Source organism: Mytilus californianus, unplaced genomic scaffold (assembly GCF_021869535.1).
Source record: "Mytilus californianus isolate M0D057914Y unplaced genomic scaffold, xbMytCali1.0.p SCAF_9, whole genome shotgun sequence".
Taxonomy (NCBI): Eukaryota; Metazoa; Mollusca; class Bivalvia; order Mytilida; family Mytilidae; genus Mytilus; species Mytilus californianus.
The window spans coordinates 81,085,664-81,101,786 of NW_026262745.1; the positions used below are offsets into that span (position 1 = coordinate 81,085,664).

The following is a 16,123-nucleotide window of genomic DNA, read 5'->3' on the forward strand; positions in this document are numbered from 1 at the left end:
GACAGATGCCACATTCGCACATGAGAGAGAACATAATATCAAAGTTTCACTGGGTTTGACCTAACATTTTAAGAGGGGAAATGCTAATTTATGGTTTTTGGACCATTTTAAAAATTTTTGAATTGTTTCCATGGTAACGACAGCCATTTTGGAAATTCAAAAGTCAAAGGCCACATCTACATATGCCAGTTAATATTTCTGTAAAGTTTCACTAAGTTTAGAAAATTTTGAAATATTGATATTTATCCCCTGTTACCATGGCAGCATAGATGTTCTGATGATTATCAAAATCATCCAAAATTTGTATATAGTGAACAACTACTTTGTATTAATATTTGATGATTTTAAGTTCAGGCATACTCAAATTATTCACCAAAAACAAAAAGCACGACGACGACGACCGAAGACATTTCGTTTCCAGACAATAACTCTAGTTTAAGTGTAAGGATCTCTTTTCCAAAAAAAAAATTGGGGGTCACAATTTATTTTGCTAATTCTTTGTATATAGTCTGAAAACAGATTTACTAAGTATTGCGCAACAGCACAGTGTATTGCACAACAGCAAGAAATCTTCAATTGAATATAAATTCAAATCATATAACCAATTTCAAGTTCTTTGACTACATTTATTCTGTGTCAGAAACCTATAATGTGTCAAATATTTAAGTACAATCCAAACTCAGACCTGTATCAAGCTTGAATATTGTGTCCATTTTTACCCCAACTGTTCAGGGTTGGACCTCAGCGGTCATATCCAGCTGTGCTCGGCGAAGCACATTTATTTGCATTTGTTCTGATTCCATGGTAACTTCACATCTACATAGGGTGCGCCTCATTATGCTGATGTTTCATCAACATTGGTCCAGTTGTCCTCCAGGATTGCCTGGGACAAAAATAGGTGGAAGAATAATAATAGGGAAAAAGAAACGAAGGAAAAGCAATAGACTATAGTTCGGGGTGACATAATAATAAAATGAAAAAAGTATATTAACAACTATTACCTGTATTTCTGACTATAACTTCTTATTTACAGCACATGTTTCCATTAGTGACTTGTCTCTTATGTGTCAGCCAGAAACAATTTTTCTTACAAAATTGGCCATACTTTCTTACCATGTGTTTGTCACAACTCAGATCTAAAGATACCAAGATGTCAAGGATAGCTCTGGATTCTCTACATCGACTTTTGTGGTAAGTGATTCAATCTGGTTAAATTGAAAATTCTTTGTTTTTGGTGAAACATTACACTTATGAGAGATAACTCTCTATAAGTCAACAGAATGTTTATATAGCACTATGAAATTTAAATATCTTATGAATGCAGACTTATGGATATACTCAGGTCAGGTTTATGAATTTTTGTCAGATGTTCGGACTTCTTGGGTTTTTTCCTACGATACAGGGTAAAATATTTTGCCCCATATCACCCACTTTACTTTTCATAGAAGACTTCAATAGCTCATAAAAAAGTCATTACCAAAATTTAAGCAGATTCTAGATTTTTTTTCGTACGATTTGATACCCAAATAATGCCATAAGGTAAAACTTAACCAATGCTATAAGGTAAAAGTCTGAGTCAGCCTTTTCCCGCCATTTAAAAAAAAAAAATATCACAAAGTACATCCTTAAGTTCAATGTAGATGACTTCTATTCTCTGGCTTTAACAATTTTTACTAGAATCTACTGGCTAATGTAAAACAAAATTAGAGTTTAAAATTGTTTTGCTGAATTGTAATGATTCTGAAAAAATGAAAATCTGAAAAAATTAAAAATATGAATATAATTTAAGCAAACTGTTGAAAGTACCTTGATATTTATGTCACAATTATCAATTACTGCTGATTTATTTAAACATGTTTTATAGAATATTTCCTTTTGGAATATCTATTTCCTGCTGCTACACACAATGCAAATCATTACATTTACTGCCATAATATTTGAAAAATAAAACACAGCAACTACTTCAAGTTCAATCCAGAAAAATCTTCCTTGAACCTAATACTTGATGAGCATAGCAGTAAAACAGAAAAAAAAATTTAATTTAAGAAACTGATATCCAATGAAGTTAAAAAGATTAAACAACAAAACACACATTCATGTGAAGAAATAAGAAACCATGAAGTTTAAAGATATCAAGATTCTCTTTGGAAATGCTCCAAACAATCCTCATGAAAACAATTTGCAATTAACAGTTATTGATTTGAATTTGTACAAGCACCTTCAAAAGAATTGGTGGGTTATACCAGGTTTTAACCTGGGAAGTTTTGCTGTATGTACAACCTGGTTGTATCACATTCACTTGAGTTTCAGTATACTAGGAATCTTAGAGTCATTGTCCCAATCCTAAAGCATATCAGCTTGAAAGCATCCACAAGTGATGTCAATGTTAAATGAAAGTACTTTATGGAGAAAATCAAGAGATTTCAAGCACTAGTACTAAAGATTGAAGCTCCAGTGGTCAGATTGTTAACAGTATTAGGTATATGGATTGGTTGTTAGGAGTATATGTCTGTCTGACATATTCACTTTAACCTCAGTTGCATGCTTCAGTGGTTTTAAAGTTTTCAGCATGATTTCTGTTCCTCAGTATATATACAATTAAGGTTTAAAATATTTGATATGTGCTTTGGTTTTAGGGGTAAATGTCCTACTTGTGGTAATGTTCTCATCTCGGGTGCAGGAGGTAGTGGTATATTTGGTACTGAATATGGGTTCCTTGCAAGGTTTACATGTCTGTCAGACAGATGGACCTGACCTCAACCTCATTTCATGGATCAGTGATCAAGGTTTTTGTGGTCAAGTCCGTATCTCAGATACTATAAGCAATAGGTCAACTATATTTGGTGTTTGGAATGATAGTAAGGTGTACATGTCCGACTGGAAGGTTTCATCTGAACTTGACCTTAATTTCATGGTTCATTGGAGAATGTTAAGATTTTATGGTTTAATTTGTTTCTCAGGTACTATAAGTTATAGGGCCACTATATTTGGTGTATGGAATGATTGTTTGGTGTACATGTCTGTCTGGTATGGTTCATCTGACTCTGTGACCTCTTTTTCATGGATCATTGATAATGTTAAGTTTATGTGATACTTGTAGTAAAACCTTCATATTACAGACTTTCAACATAAATTAATCATAAGTAAAGCAGTTGAGACATTTCAGTGTGTGCACTCTTGTAAAGAAGAAATAAGTTTGCAGGTAGATTATTTTAATATTGATTTCATCAAAATGCCTTTATTTGAATTTGTATGTACTGTATATTGTATTTGTATTTGTAGGATTTACATGGTCCGTATTAAGTGTGAAAGTAACACTGCTACACATAGTAGACTGCAGAGTATTGTTAGCAGTTTGTTCCCAAGAGGTTCCAAAATGGTCACACCCAGAGATGTACCTCTTAACTTTTTTGTTAAAATAATACAGTTCATTGCTAAGGTAATTAGGCCAAAAGAAAATGACCAATTTATCAGCTAACCTTACCCAATGGAATAATCATAATGTGTACATGTCTGACCGGAAAGTTTCATCTGACCTTGACCTTATTTCATGGTTCATTGGTCAATGTTCCATTTTCGTAGTTAGGTCTGTTTCTCTGATGCATAAGCAATAGGTTAACTATAATTTATGTATGGTATGATTATAAGGTGTTCATGTTTTTCTGGCAGGGTTCATCTTACCTTGACCTCATTTACATTGATCATTGGTAATGTTAGTTTTATTTGAAACTTATAGTAAAACCTTCATATTGCACACTATCAGCATGAATTAAATCATGATTAGTAAAGCAGGGGAGACATTTCAGCATGTGAACTATTGTTGGTATTTATCAGATAATTTTGGATTTAACATTAAAATTACATATTAATATGGATAAGGTAAATTATCAGTTTTGAAAAGAAATAAGGGTGCCCTCAACAATTTCAATAACAAACATGGCGAAACGTAAACAAACTGCAAAATCAAGTTTTTCTGTTATTCTTGCTTATAGTGTAACAGTAAATTCTGCCTGGTAAGATATCTTATAAAGAAAATTTAATGAGATATCTTATAAATAATATGATATATCTTATAAATTATATGATATATCTTATAAACTATATAAGATATCTTATAAACTATATGAGATATCTTATAAAGTTGATTAGATATCTTGAAGTTAGAATAAATAGTAAAACGGCTTGCCATATTTTGGAGTAAAATACCGCGGACAATACAAGATTGAATTTGGTAGTTTTTGTCGAGCCTGCAACTTTTGACGCAGAAAGCTCGATATAGGGAAAGTGATCGGCGGCGTGGACCACGACGGCGTTAACTAACTACCTGAAAGCTTAATATTTCAGAAGGTAGAAGACCTGGATGCTTCATACTTTGTATATAGATAACTTATGTTATGAAGTTTCCGTCTGTCATATGTCTTTTGTCCTTGACCTCATTTTCATGGTTCAGTGACTACTTGAAAAAAAAGTTAAGATTTTTTGTAATGTTAATTTCTCTCTTATTATGAGTAATAGGATAACTATAATTGGTATGTGCATACCTTTCACAGTACCCATGCCTGTCAGACAGTTTTCACTTGACCTCGACCTAATTTCACGGATCAGTGAACAAGGTTAAGTTTTCGTGGTCAAGTCCATATCTCAGGTACTATAAGCAATAGATATACTATATTTGGTGTATGGAATGATTGTAAGGTGTACATGTCCAACTGGCAGGTGTTATCTCACCTTGACCTCATTTTCATGGTTCAGTGGTTAAAGTTAAGTTTTTGTGTTTTGGTCTGTTTTTCTATAAGCAATAGGTCAACTATGTTTGGTGTATGGAATGATTGTAAAGTGTACATGTCTGTCTGGCAGGGTTCGTCTGACCTTGACCTCATATTCATGGTTCATTGGTCAACATAATGTTTTCATGGTTTGATCTGTTTCTTGTATACTATAAGCAGTAGGTCAACTATATTCAATGTATGGAATGATTGTAAGGTGTACATGTATTTCAGGCTTGGTTTATCTGACCTTGACCTCATTTTCTTTGATCATGATAAGTTAATGTGATACTTGTAGTAAAACTTTATATTTAGGGCTATCAACATAAAATCAATGGTAGTAAAGTAGGCGAGACATTTCAGCTGTGCACTCTTGTTTTCTTATCACATGTTTTTTTCAGTAATAATGAATAATAGGCCAACTATATATTGGGTATATAGAATCATTGGACAGTATATATATATATATTTATTCAAGATAAAAGGCATGGATTTTGACAGACAATTAATTAAAATGACATATAGATATAGCACTAGACATTTTAAATAGTTACAACACTAAAATGATTTACATGTTTACTAAAAATTATAACTTAAAAAATAAAAGTATGGAAATTGTCATGATATTTTGATATTAGACTAGATTTTAATAAGTAAATTATATAGACTAGATTATCACTGCAGCCTTATACCCTAGGATGACCCACAAAAGTTATTGAAACTTATTTCCAGTGTGGTCCTTTTAAGAAGAGACTTCCAGTTCTCACCAAAGGTTGACACATATAAATAACAAAAATCATTAAAAATTATCACAGATAAATGGTCAAAGCCTCAGTAAAATTAATAAAAAAACAAATTCACTATTGAAGATGGATTTAAATTTATCCATCAAAATTTTTTTCACTTGTACTTTAAAATTATATTTCTTTGAGCAACTTTTAACTATTTCTGGTAGGGAATTCCAGTCTTTTATTCCATTATAAATTAGAATAAAAAAAAGTGGTAGATTCACACCCTTTTATTCCTGGTATATAAAAATTCTTATTACTAGATCTTGTATTGAAAGATCTTTCATTTCTAACAAAATTAGTATGCAAATAATTTGGGCATATATTGTTAAAAATGTTGAAAACATATGATTGAGTCTTAGTTGTTTGACTCTATTACTAATATTTAAATAACCTAATTTCTCAAATTCAATATATGTCACACTCTTTCTAGGATGTAATTGCAGAATAAATCTCACAATCTTATTTTGTGCCACTTGAAGTTTATTCTTCATTTGTTTTGGTATACCCCCATCCCTAGATTTTCCATCATCTATCATGGAAAACATCATGGAATTCCATGGAATTCCATGGAGTATTGGAACCTGTTTTTCATGGAAATCCATGGAAAATAAAAAGAGAAAAAAAGTTAAATAATATTTCCATCTGAAACATTTTCCATGGAATTCCATGGAAATATATTCCATGATGTTTCTTTTTCCATGGAATTCCATGGAAATATTTCCATCATTTCCATTTAAAATGGATTGCTCAAATTAACCTTTTGGCAATATACCCTGTTTAACCTTATCTGTAATAATGAACATAAAAAAACTAGGTGCAATGTCTTTTTTCGGTTTGGTAAGGTCTTCTGAGTCTTGCACTCATCAGTAATAAGCAATAAAACTCAACCATCATTTTAACCTTTAATTCAGATTCATTTGATGTATTATGATAAATACAATAAACAAGCAAAAACTTTCAAATTTGGTATATGTTTGCACTGCCTTTAATTTATAACAAGAAATTAAGGTTATAAATGTCACTTTTGTCAACACCAATCTTTAGTAGATCCATCCTGTAGAACAGCATTAACCATTTGTTTTGGAGTTTCATTTCTTCCTCATGACACCTAAAAATATAATTTTACTGTAATAAATAATAAAATATTCTTTAAATAATGTCCTGAACACAATAATGGTTAACAACTTTAGTGGGTGATATGTTCATTTGATACTTATTTTATGGGGAAAACTCATGCAATCAAAAGAAATCAGTTTAATTACAAGTGAAAATATTTATTTGGAATGTGTGATGTCTAACAAAATATTCTTCCCCTTTAAAATCCTGGATTCACAACTGCTGTTTAACTGTCGAATACATTAAATAGAAACCTCATTTCTGTGTTATATGTACCAGTGACAGTCCCAACAATCTGGTGCATGAAGTTGAGAGGTTGTTCTGGCCTTTGTCTTAAATATTTGTTTTTAATAATCATTGTATATAAATGTCATCATTGGTATTGTCCATATCTTTAGAACTTAGTTTTGATCTGTAAATTGCTATAAAGATACACTTTTTTACTTTTATGGATCTATGTCTCATTGGCAACCAATTTCCACAGATCTTAAATTTTATAACCAAATTACTTCATTAATGGATTATAAGTTATTATAATACACTATATACAGTTTGTCTTGTCTTAAAATATCATCATAATTGAAAAGTGAAAAATCTACTATCTAGTAGGTGTTTTAATGTTATTATGTTGAACTGAAGGAGCTTGCACGCATTCAAAATTGTGGAATCTAATTCAGTGTACTTACCAAAAGATATGCTCCTAAGTCCAATTCAGTCAATGCAAGACATCAGAGAATAAATCTGCACTATTTGTAGAAGAACTATTTGGAACTTTTTCATCTGCAAACAATGTAAATTTTACATTTTGGTCAGGAGAGAAGACATCTTTGTTTGTTACCTGCATATCCATTGCAAGTTCAAATTTTAAATGTGTTGGGGGTTGTATTAGGAGTTATCTGATTTCTTTTAAAAGATCCCCAATTGAATACTGTTAATTAACTATATCTTGAATATTTTATATATATTATAATAAAAAAATACCCATTTATTGTTTATTTACCGTCTTATGTTTTAAGTAATAATAATTGCACAAAAATGTATAAATCCATGTGCTACCCTACATTTGGCCTCACACTGTATGGTCATATCACTTCCTGTCTTCTACACTAAGATTAATGAAAAACAGATAGCACATTACATTTCTTTCACTGGCTCACATGTCTAATTGATGATAAAGAATTAATGCATGGAAATGATTTGTGTGTACATTTTTTCCATGCTTAAGTCATCATTCAACCCTCTATCCATCTCAAAAATATTCTAAGTTAAGATTCTATCCTTTTTTCCATGTTAAAAATATTCTAAGTCAAGATTCCATCCTCTTTTCCATCTCGAAAATATTCTAAGTCCACTTTCCATCTTCTTTTCCTTCTACAAAGTTTTATTAGTGTACTTTCCATCCCATTTTCCATCCAACAAGTATTTTTTCCATGGAATTCCATGGAAAATGATAGAATAAGTAACACATATAAATTTCCATCTGTGATGGAATATTTTTCCATGGAATTCCATGGAAAAAAACGAAATTTCCATCATTTTCCATCATTTTTTCATGGAAAAAGTTGAACTGCATGGAAAATCTAGTGATGGGCCTTCATACCAGCATGCACATGCATAATCAAAATGACATTGAATCAGAGAAAAGCACAATGTTTTCCTAGATTAAATATTTAGACACTCTTTGTTTCTATATAAAAACTTAAAACAGATAACAAAAAACAAATCATGAAACTTTGAAATGGAAAAATACTTAATCCTAAACTCGTTCAAAGGGTATCTACACGTCTCAATCTTCAAAATCGATTATCTAAAAATACTACAATCGCTAACATTTTTAATAACAAAAATCGTGGTTATCCTTCTATCTGTAAGTGTCATGCCAAAAAATGACTTACATGTCCACGTCTTTCCACCAACAATACGGTAAGGTCCACGTTTAATGGTCGCACATTTTCCCTAAATTTTGAAACTGATATCACTTGAAAAACTAACAGTATTATATATTTACTCACATGAAACAAACCGGGATGCGGTATTCAGTACCTAGGTGAAACTGGACGATATTTATCTAGACGCATGCAAGAACACCTTTATCGTTTTAAAAGACCCCATAAATTCAAAAGTATCATTTATCAACACCTTAAGAAGCACAATCATCCTTTTAAATATTTAAGAGTTCAACCTTTAGAAGTAGTTAATAAGCAGCTTGGGAAATCTCATTCAAAATTTGTACGATCACGAAAAAATAATTGAATTAAATTGGATTAAAAAATTACAGACAGTCTATCCTCTCGGTCTTAACGACAATATCATGGGAATTGGTAATATATCTAAAACAGATTCTGCTAACATTTTGGATATAGTTTCTAAAACAGTACGTAAAAACCGTTCTCATGGGCGTAGAACAAATCGCAATCAAAGAAAATTTCGTAATAACAATACAAATATTTCTGACCTAATTTCTATTTCAAAAAACACTCAAGCGGTACAGCATCCGCGTGTATCTATCGTTTAACCGTTCCTAGCGTTATCGATTTTAGTCAGAAAAGTAAAAATGTACCTCTTACAAATATTCACATTAAAATTAAATAATGACAAATACATGTGTAAACTAAGTTTTTTATAGTTAATGATGCCAGATTTTTAAAATGCAGCGAAAAGTATAATTAGTTCTTTTTTATACGCCCGTTTACGGGACGTATTATGGTATACCGTTGTCCGTCCGTCCGTCCGTCTGTCCGTCCGTCTGTCCGTCGTCAACATGTCGGACATTAACTCAAAAATGCTTTAACCAATTTGCATAAAACTTTGGTGGATTGTTTATATCTATTGACATGAGCTCCCTTTCGTTTTTTATAAAATTTAGATTTTACGTTTCCGAGATATGGGGTTTTATTCATTAAAAAAAGGGGGATTTTCCAGTTTTTGGACAATAATTCAAGAATACTTTCACCAACTTGCAAGAAATTGTGGTGAATTGTTTATATCTATTGACATGAGCTCCCTTTCAATTTTTATAAATTTTAGATTTTACGTTTCCGAGTTGCAGGGTTTTATTCATGAAAAAAGGGGGGATTTTCCAGTTTTCGGACAAAAACTCAAAAATGCTTTCAGCAATTCTAATGAAACTTTGGGGAATTGTTTGTATGTATTGATGTAAGCTCCCTTTAGAATTTTATAAATTTTACATTTTACATTTCTGAGTTATGGGGTTTTATTCATTAAAAAAAGGGGTGATTTTCCAGTTTTCGGACAATAACTCAAAATTTCTGTCACCAATTCTCATGAAACTTTGGTGAATTGTTTATATCTATTGATGTAAGGTCCATTTTTATTTTCATAAATTTCTAATATGACATTGAGAATTAATTGAACTTTATTTGTTTATAGTCTGACAACAGATTTACTAAGTATTGCACAACAGCAAGAAATCTTTAATTGAATATAAATTCAATTCATATAACCAATTTCAAGATCTTTGACTACATTTATTCAGAAACCTATAATATGTCAAATATTTAATTACAATCCAAATTTGGACCTGAATCAAGCTTGAATATTGTGTCCATTTTTGTCCCAACTGTTCAGGGTTGGACCTCTGCGGGCGTATCTAGCTGCGCTCAGCAAAGCAGTTTATTTTAATTTGTAAACACGCAGCAGCTCTTGAGATAAAAAAAAAAAGTGACTGTGATAAAAAAAAAATATTTTGCTTGAAATAAAACGAGAAAGCTGGTAGTTATTTAATAGCCAATAAAGGGACCAAAATGAGCATGTTTGATGAATGCCAATGGATATTGTACGCAAACATTAATCTATATGAAGGTATCGTCTGATCAAAAATGTAATTTCGTCGAGAATATACAATAATATTTGCCACGGTACGTTAAGCAAATTTAATTGAACCAATTCCGTCCCGAACTTTTAAAAATTCACATTAAAACATATCTTTTTTTTTTTTGTCTAATTCGCCTGGAAAATTAAAATTTCGTTTAGCTTAAACAGTTTTAAATGCGCCCCGTACTCGTATACCGGATACCAAATATACATGAACACTGTTTGTCTTGAGTCTGATAGTGCTCTGCTAGTCATTACTAAATTCATACGTGTAAAACTGTACAATTTTACTCATCTGCCTTCAACACAAAGTCTTGGCTAACTCCGAACAGCAAGCTATAAGGTGCCCCAAAATGACCAGTGTAGAACCATTCAAATGGAAAAACTAACGGTCTATATATTCGACTTTTGAAATACATAATCAAACAACAACCACTAAACAGCAGGTTAGGGCAGATGCAAACAAATGCAGCGGAGTTCAAAAGCCCAAATACACGAATAATTCTCGAGACTTAAGTGACATTGTTTTAATAAGATCAGAACCTTATATGTGTTAATTTTAAAGCAAAAGATATAAGTTTGTAAGAAAAATATTGACGTACCAATTCTAATAGCTAAGAAAATTTCCTTTTGCTAAACGATGATAACATTTTAACATTTTGGTATACCTTATAATTCATAATCTATTTCTGAAACGACTTCTCGCCTTGGACATGTATGAAATGTTTGCCACTGGACGTTAAACAACCATTAATCAATCATTCAAATTGTGCTTTAAAAATAAATAAGCCGCAAGTGTATCCATCAATGAGTGCTGTTGTTTGTTTGTCCATTTAACATATACTGAATTCGTTTTTGTCCAGAATTATATTCCTAAGAAGAGTTCAAGTATGTAAATAAATTCATAGGGTATCATGTGCTAGTTGAAATTTTTCAGTGAAATCAGTATTGTGTGTCCAACGTTCTTTCATGCATATCAAATGTTGTATCCACTTTTTGCTGTTCGTAGTCTGTTAGTCCTTGGTCTCCAAACTTTAGCACACACTTATGTAATGACCAATCTCGAAAGGGGGAACATTTTTTTTTATTAAAAAAAAAACTAAAACAATTTCTATATTCTATCATTCAATTAACCGATGTACACTTAAGATTTTCAACTATAGATGTTGAATTAAAAAAAAACAATAATAAGTCCCAATGTATTTTTATGGCAAACATATCTAATGGGTTATTTTCTCATGCAAAATAATTATTTTTTTCATTTTTTCAAGATAATAGTGTTATCAGATATGTTCTTTGACACGTGTCTTACGGGTCACCGATTTTTGGCAAAATCAAAGAAAATCAGCAAGTACCTAAACATTAGTTTTAAGAATGTTGATGCTGTATTAATATATGGAACATGTCTTCATACCAAAATAGAGTACTCACATTTAATTTTCTTGTAAATGAAATTGGAAATGAATATGGGGATAATGGACGTTATACTCAACTCCGAAATATATAAAAGAGACTAAAATTAAAATTATACAAGACTAACAAAGGCCAGAGGCTCCTGAATTGTGACAGGCACAAAAATGCGGCGAGGTTAAACATATTCATATTTTTTTTCGAATTTTCTTTTTTTGTGAAATTATTCAGCAACAAATTAATCTATTTATTTTTAATACAATGAAACAAGATTTTTTTAACGAAATGAAGTATTTTTTCGTCCCTTATATTCAAAGGAAATAAACAGTTTGTCAAAAAAAAAAAAAAAAAAAAAAAAAAAAAAAAAAAACTCCACCCATCCTTCTCTTCAGAGGCAAAAAAAAAAAAAGATAACAGAATATAGAGGTGGTATAACCAGAATTATTCAGTCGTTATATTCCGCTGATCTACGATTACTACATAAATTCACAATTTTATGAATGTTGACATTGATAGAAATAGTTTTTATACGACCGTCAATTTTATTTTTTAAGGGACGTATTATGGTATACAAATGTCCGGTGTCCGTCTGTCTGTCAGGCGTAAACATGTCGCACCGTAACATCAGAACGACTTATTCAAATTTTATGAAACTTAACATAGTTGTTTCTTATGATGGTCAAACGATCTGTACACTTTTTGGTGAAAATAAGATTAAAACTTTTTGAGTTACGGGACTTAGTTACTAAAACAGGTGTGTGTTTTTTTTCACATGTCACGCCGTATCTCATAAACAATTTATGATTATTGCTTAAAACTTTACAAACTTCTTAGTTATATTAATCTTAAGATCTGTATACTTTTTGGTGATGATTCAACATTTTATTTTAGAGATATTGAGTATTTTGTTAAAAAAGGGGGAGGGGTTTTTCCACATGTCGCGCCGTATCTCAAAACAGTTTATGATTATTGCTTAAAACTTTACACACTCCTTAGTTATATTAATCTAAAGATCTGTATACTTTTTGGTGATGATTCAAAATTTTATTTTTGAGTTATTGAGAAATTTTGTAAAAAAAGGGGGAGGGCTTTTTCACATGTCGCGCCGTATCTCAAAAACGATTTATGATTATTGCTTAAAATTTTACACACTTCTTAGTTATATTAATCTAAAGATCTGTATACTTTTTGGTTTTGATTCAAAAGTTTATTTTTGAGATATTGATTTTTTTTGTTTAAAGGGGGGGTTTTCACATGTTGCGCCGTATCTCAAAAACGATTTATGATTATTGCTTAAAATTTTACACACTTCTTAGTTATATTATTCTAAAGATCTGTATACTTTTTGGTTTTGATTCAAAATTTTATTTTAGAGATATTGAGTTTTTTGTAAAAAAAGGGGGTTTTCGCATGTCAGGCCGTATGTCAGAAACTATTTATGATTATTGAATAACAATTCACACACAAGACGACGGGCGTATCATGCGCTAATGGCGAAGCTGTTTATTTGAAAATATTTTATCGAACTTTAATATCTTAATCTGTAAAGTTCAACGAGACTTTTTGTACCTTTTTGCATGGACTGTCTCGGATATAACGATAACGCAAATCATGTGTATTAAACATGGTATAGGCCCAGGAGGATATCATTTCATTATCACTTCCTAATATCCAATCCACAGACACGAGTCACACGACATCCCCGTATCTTCTAATTTTACTAGTATACGAATTACCAACAAATTTGGCATTTACCAGTTGTTGACGCTAGTAAGAAAATGAATAGTTAAGTTCGAATTATTATTATTTCAAATGTCAAAAACACTTTAAGTGTTATAACAGATCATCTAAAAATCAAACTAAATAAGAAGTATCACAGCTCAGATCGGCCAATGTAACTTATTAGGACTTATAACTAATTGAAATACAAACACATTGCTTATAGTTTGCCTAACGCTTATTTGAATCGTAAGCCATTACTGATTTAAAAACCTGTAGTATCAAAATTGAATTACATAAATTAAAAAGAAATACATTGTGTATCTAAAGTATTTTCATCAGCTTTCCGGATGACCCTAATAATATTTACCTTTCAAATGATTTTTCTACAGAAGGTTATATATCTTCTCTCTGGTCACTAAATTGCCCTAAAGCTAAAAGTCACCGTCAGATGTATAGTAGAAGGCAAAAATTGCTTAGTTGTTAATTTCTGTGTTATTTGGTCTCTTGACGAGAGATTATACCACATTTCCTTATTTTTTTAGATTTGTTTGTGTTCAATGTGCAAACAATGCAAAAACATATTATATAGTATCTTTAAAATGAAACTGTGTGTAGAAATACCGCAAAGGACTTCTTAGTGCACTAAGGACACAAAAACGATGTTTTAAGATCACAAAGAACATGGATATAAGTATATAACTCATAAATATAAAGTTAGGTATCAATAGATATTGTAATTTTGAAGCAAAATGACTTCTTAATCAGTGCGTGCCACTCGGCACGTGACCAACAGCTTATTGCAAATTCCCAATCATTAAGTTCAATCAACCATATCCAAATAACAATCGTCTTTTGATCGTTACTAATTGATTAATTAATGATAGTTGTTGAATAAACCTAACGGTTTAGGATGTTATAATTTCAAGCTGATGAAAGAAAAATTAAAAACTGAATTTTATGTTTACTTTGCCTTTGTTTTATTTTGTTTTGAAGGAAATTGCTTTAGTAAACTTTTTTTTTAAAAGAAACCTGTTTTGAGATAGAAATTGAGAAAAAAAATGCTTCTGAGATTTCATTTCCACATTTACAACTCTATACTTTACATACTATCATTATACCTTGAAAGACATTTGAGAGTAAAACATATCCTTCAAAACCCGATTATAGAAATGATATAGAAAGACTTCAAGAGGTTAATATTATTTTCAAAAAGAGAATAATCATATTAAATTGTCTTCTATGAAAGTTACCTTTATTACGGATGTCATTGTTTTTTTATTCTCATTCTCCGCCATATGTGTATTTTGTATAATTATAAAATTCAATTATGTTATTAATATAACACTGATGCATTTAAAAAAATAATGTAAACCATATATTCTTGCTCCTAAATAAAACTCTTATAATCTTATCCTTAGTAAATCTAGTATGTGTACCCATTAAATGTATTTCGGTTGAACAAAATTACCGTTCTATAACTAAAATTTGGCCCAGTGATTTCAGAGGAGAAGATTTTTTGTAAAAGCTAACGACGACGGACGCAAGATGAGCTAAAAATAAGAGTAGAAAATACGATATTACATAGAAGTAAAAAATATAACAGACAGAAATACAAAAAGCACCATATAACTGCATTTATCATGTCTATAAAATATTTCAGGTCTGCAAAAACATCACTATCAATCAAGCATATAAAAAAACAATTTCTTCTACTTAGAATATTACAGCAGGTCTTGTCAACCACACCAAAAACAGTACTTTTAAAAAGATTATGAACTTATCATCATCAGATAAAAATCTTTTAACTTCATAAAATAAACTTTCACGTAAATCTGCATATAAAGGATGTCTAATATACTATGTTTCTCATCTTCAATTTTACATGTTTAATCAGTATACAAAGTGGATTCTAAACGGTCAAGGTTTTTCGAATTTCGGGATGTCAGGATTTAACTTTTTTAAATTCAGGACTTCGGGATTTCATGTTTTTAAGCCCGGGATTTCGGGATCAGGACCCCTCCGCCCCCCCCCCCCCCCCCCTCACAAAAGATATGATCATAAAATTTAAAATAATGTATTTTTACAAAGTCTATTTCTATATGCCATGTCCTTTGTGAAAGTTGTATCATTCCATAAGGTCCTTAGTGCACATTTTTCTTCTTAGTGTACGAAGGAGGTCCTTTGAGGTATTTCTACGAATGTGCTGCCTTGGAGCCTTTATATCAGGAGACTGAATTAACGAGAGCTTCTAAACACCACCTAGGCCGCCTTTGTGCACTAAGCTCCTTTAACTGGGCCAAGCCCATGATGGGATAGTGTTATGAATAAAAAATAAACGTACCGTCAAATGTAGTTTTTCCACAAGATATTATATTATCTGATGTTGTTTGTCAAACAAATCAATCAACAAAGAAGCATGGATATTGAGCACTTGTATAACACTTGTACATAAGTTTAATAATGACAACTATCCATTTTGTTATA

The 16,123-nt window shown here is 31.1% G+C and overlaps 1 protein-coding gene across 2 annotated transcripts in view; it reads left to right on the forward strand.

Moving 5' to 3' along the window:
- The window catches only part of LOC127716465 (protein furry homolog), a 631,222-nt gene that overhangs the window by 93,021 nt on the left and 522,078 nt on the right, over window positions 1-16,123 (forward strand). For both annotated transcript variants that reach the window (XM_052222678.1, XM_052222679.1), the window contains exons 13-14: window positions 1,034-1,191; window positions 3,283-3,439. In XM_052222678.1, coding sequence (XP_052078638.1) covers window positions 1,034-1,191; window positions 3,283-3,439 — 315 coding nt within the window. The remainder of the gene's footprint in view (window positions 1-1,033; window positions 1,192-3,282; window positions 3,440-16,123) is intronic.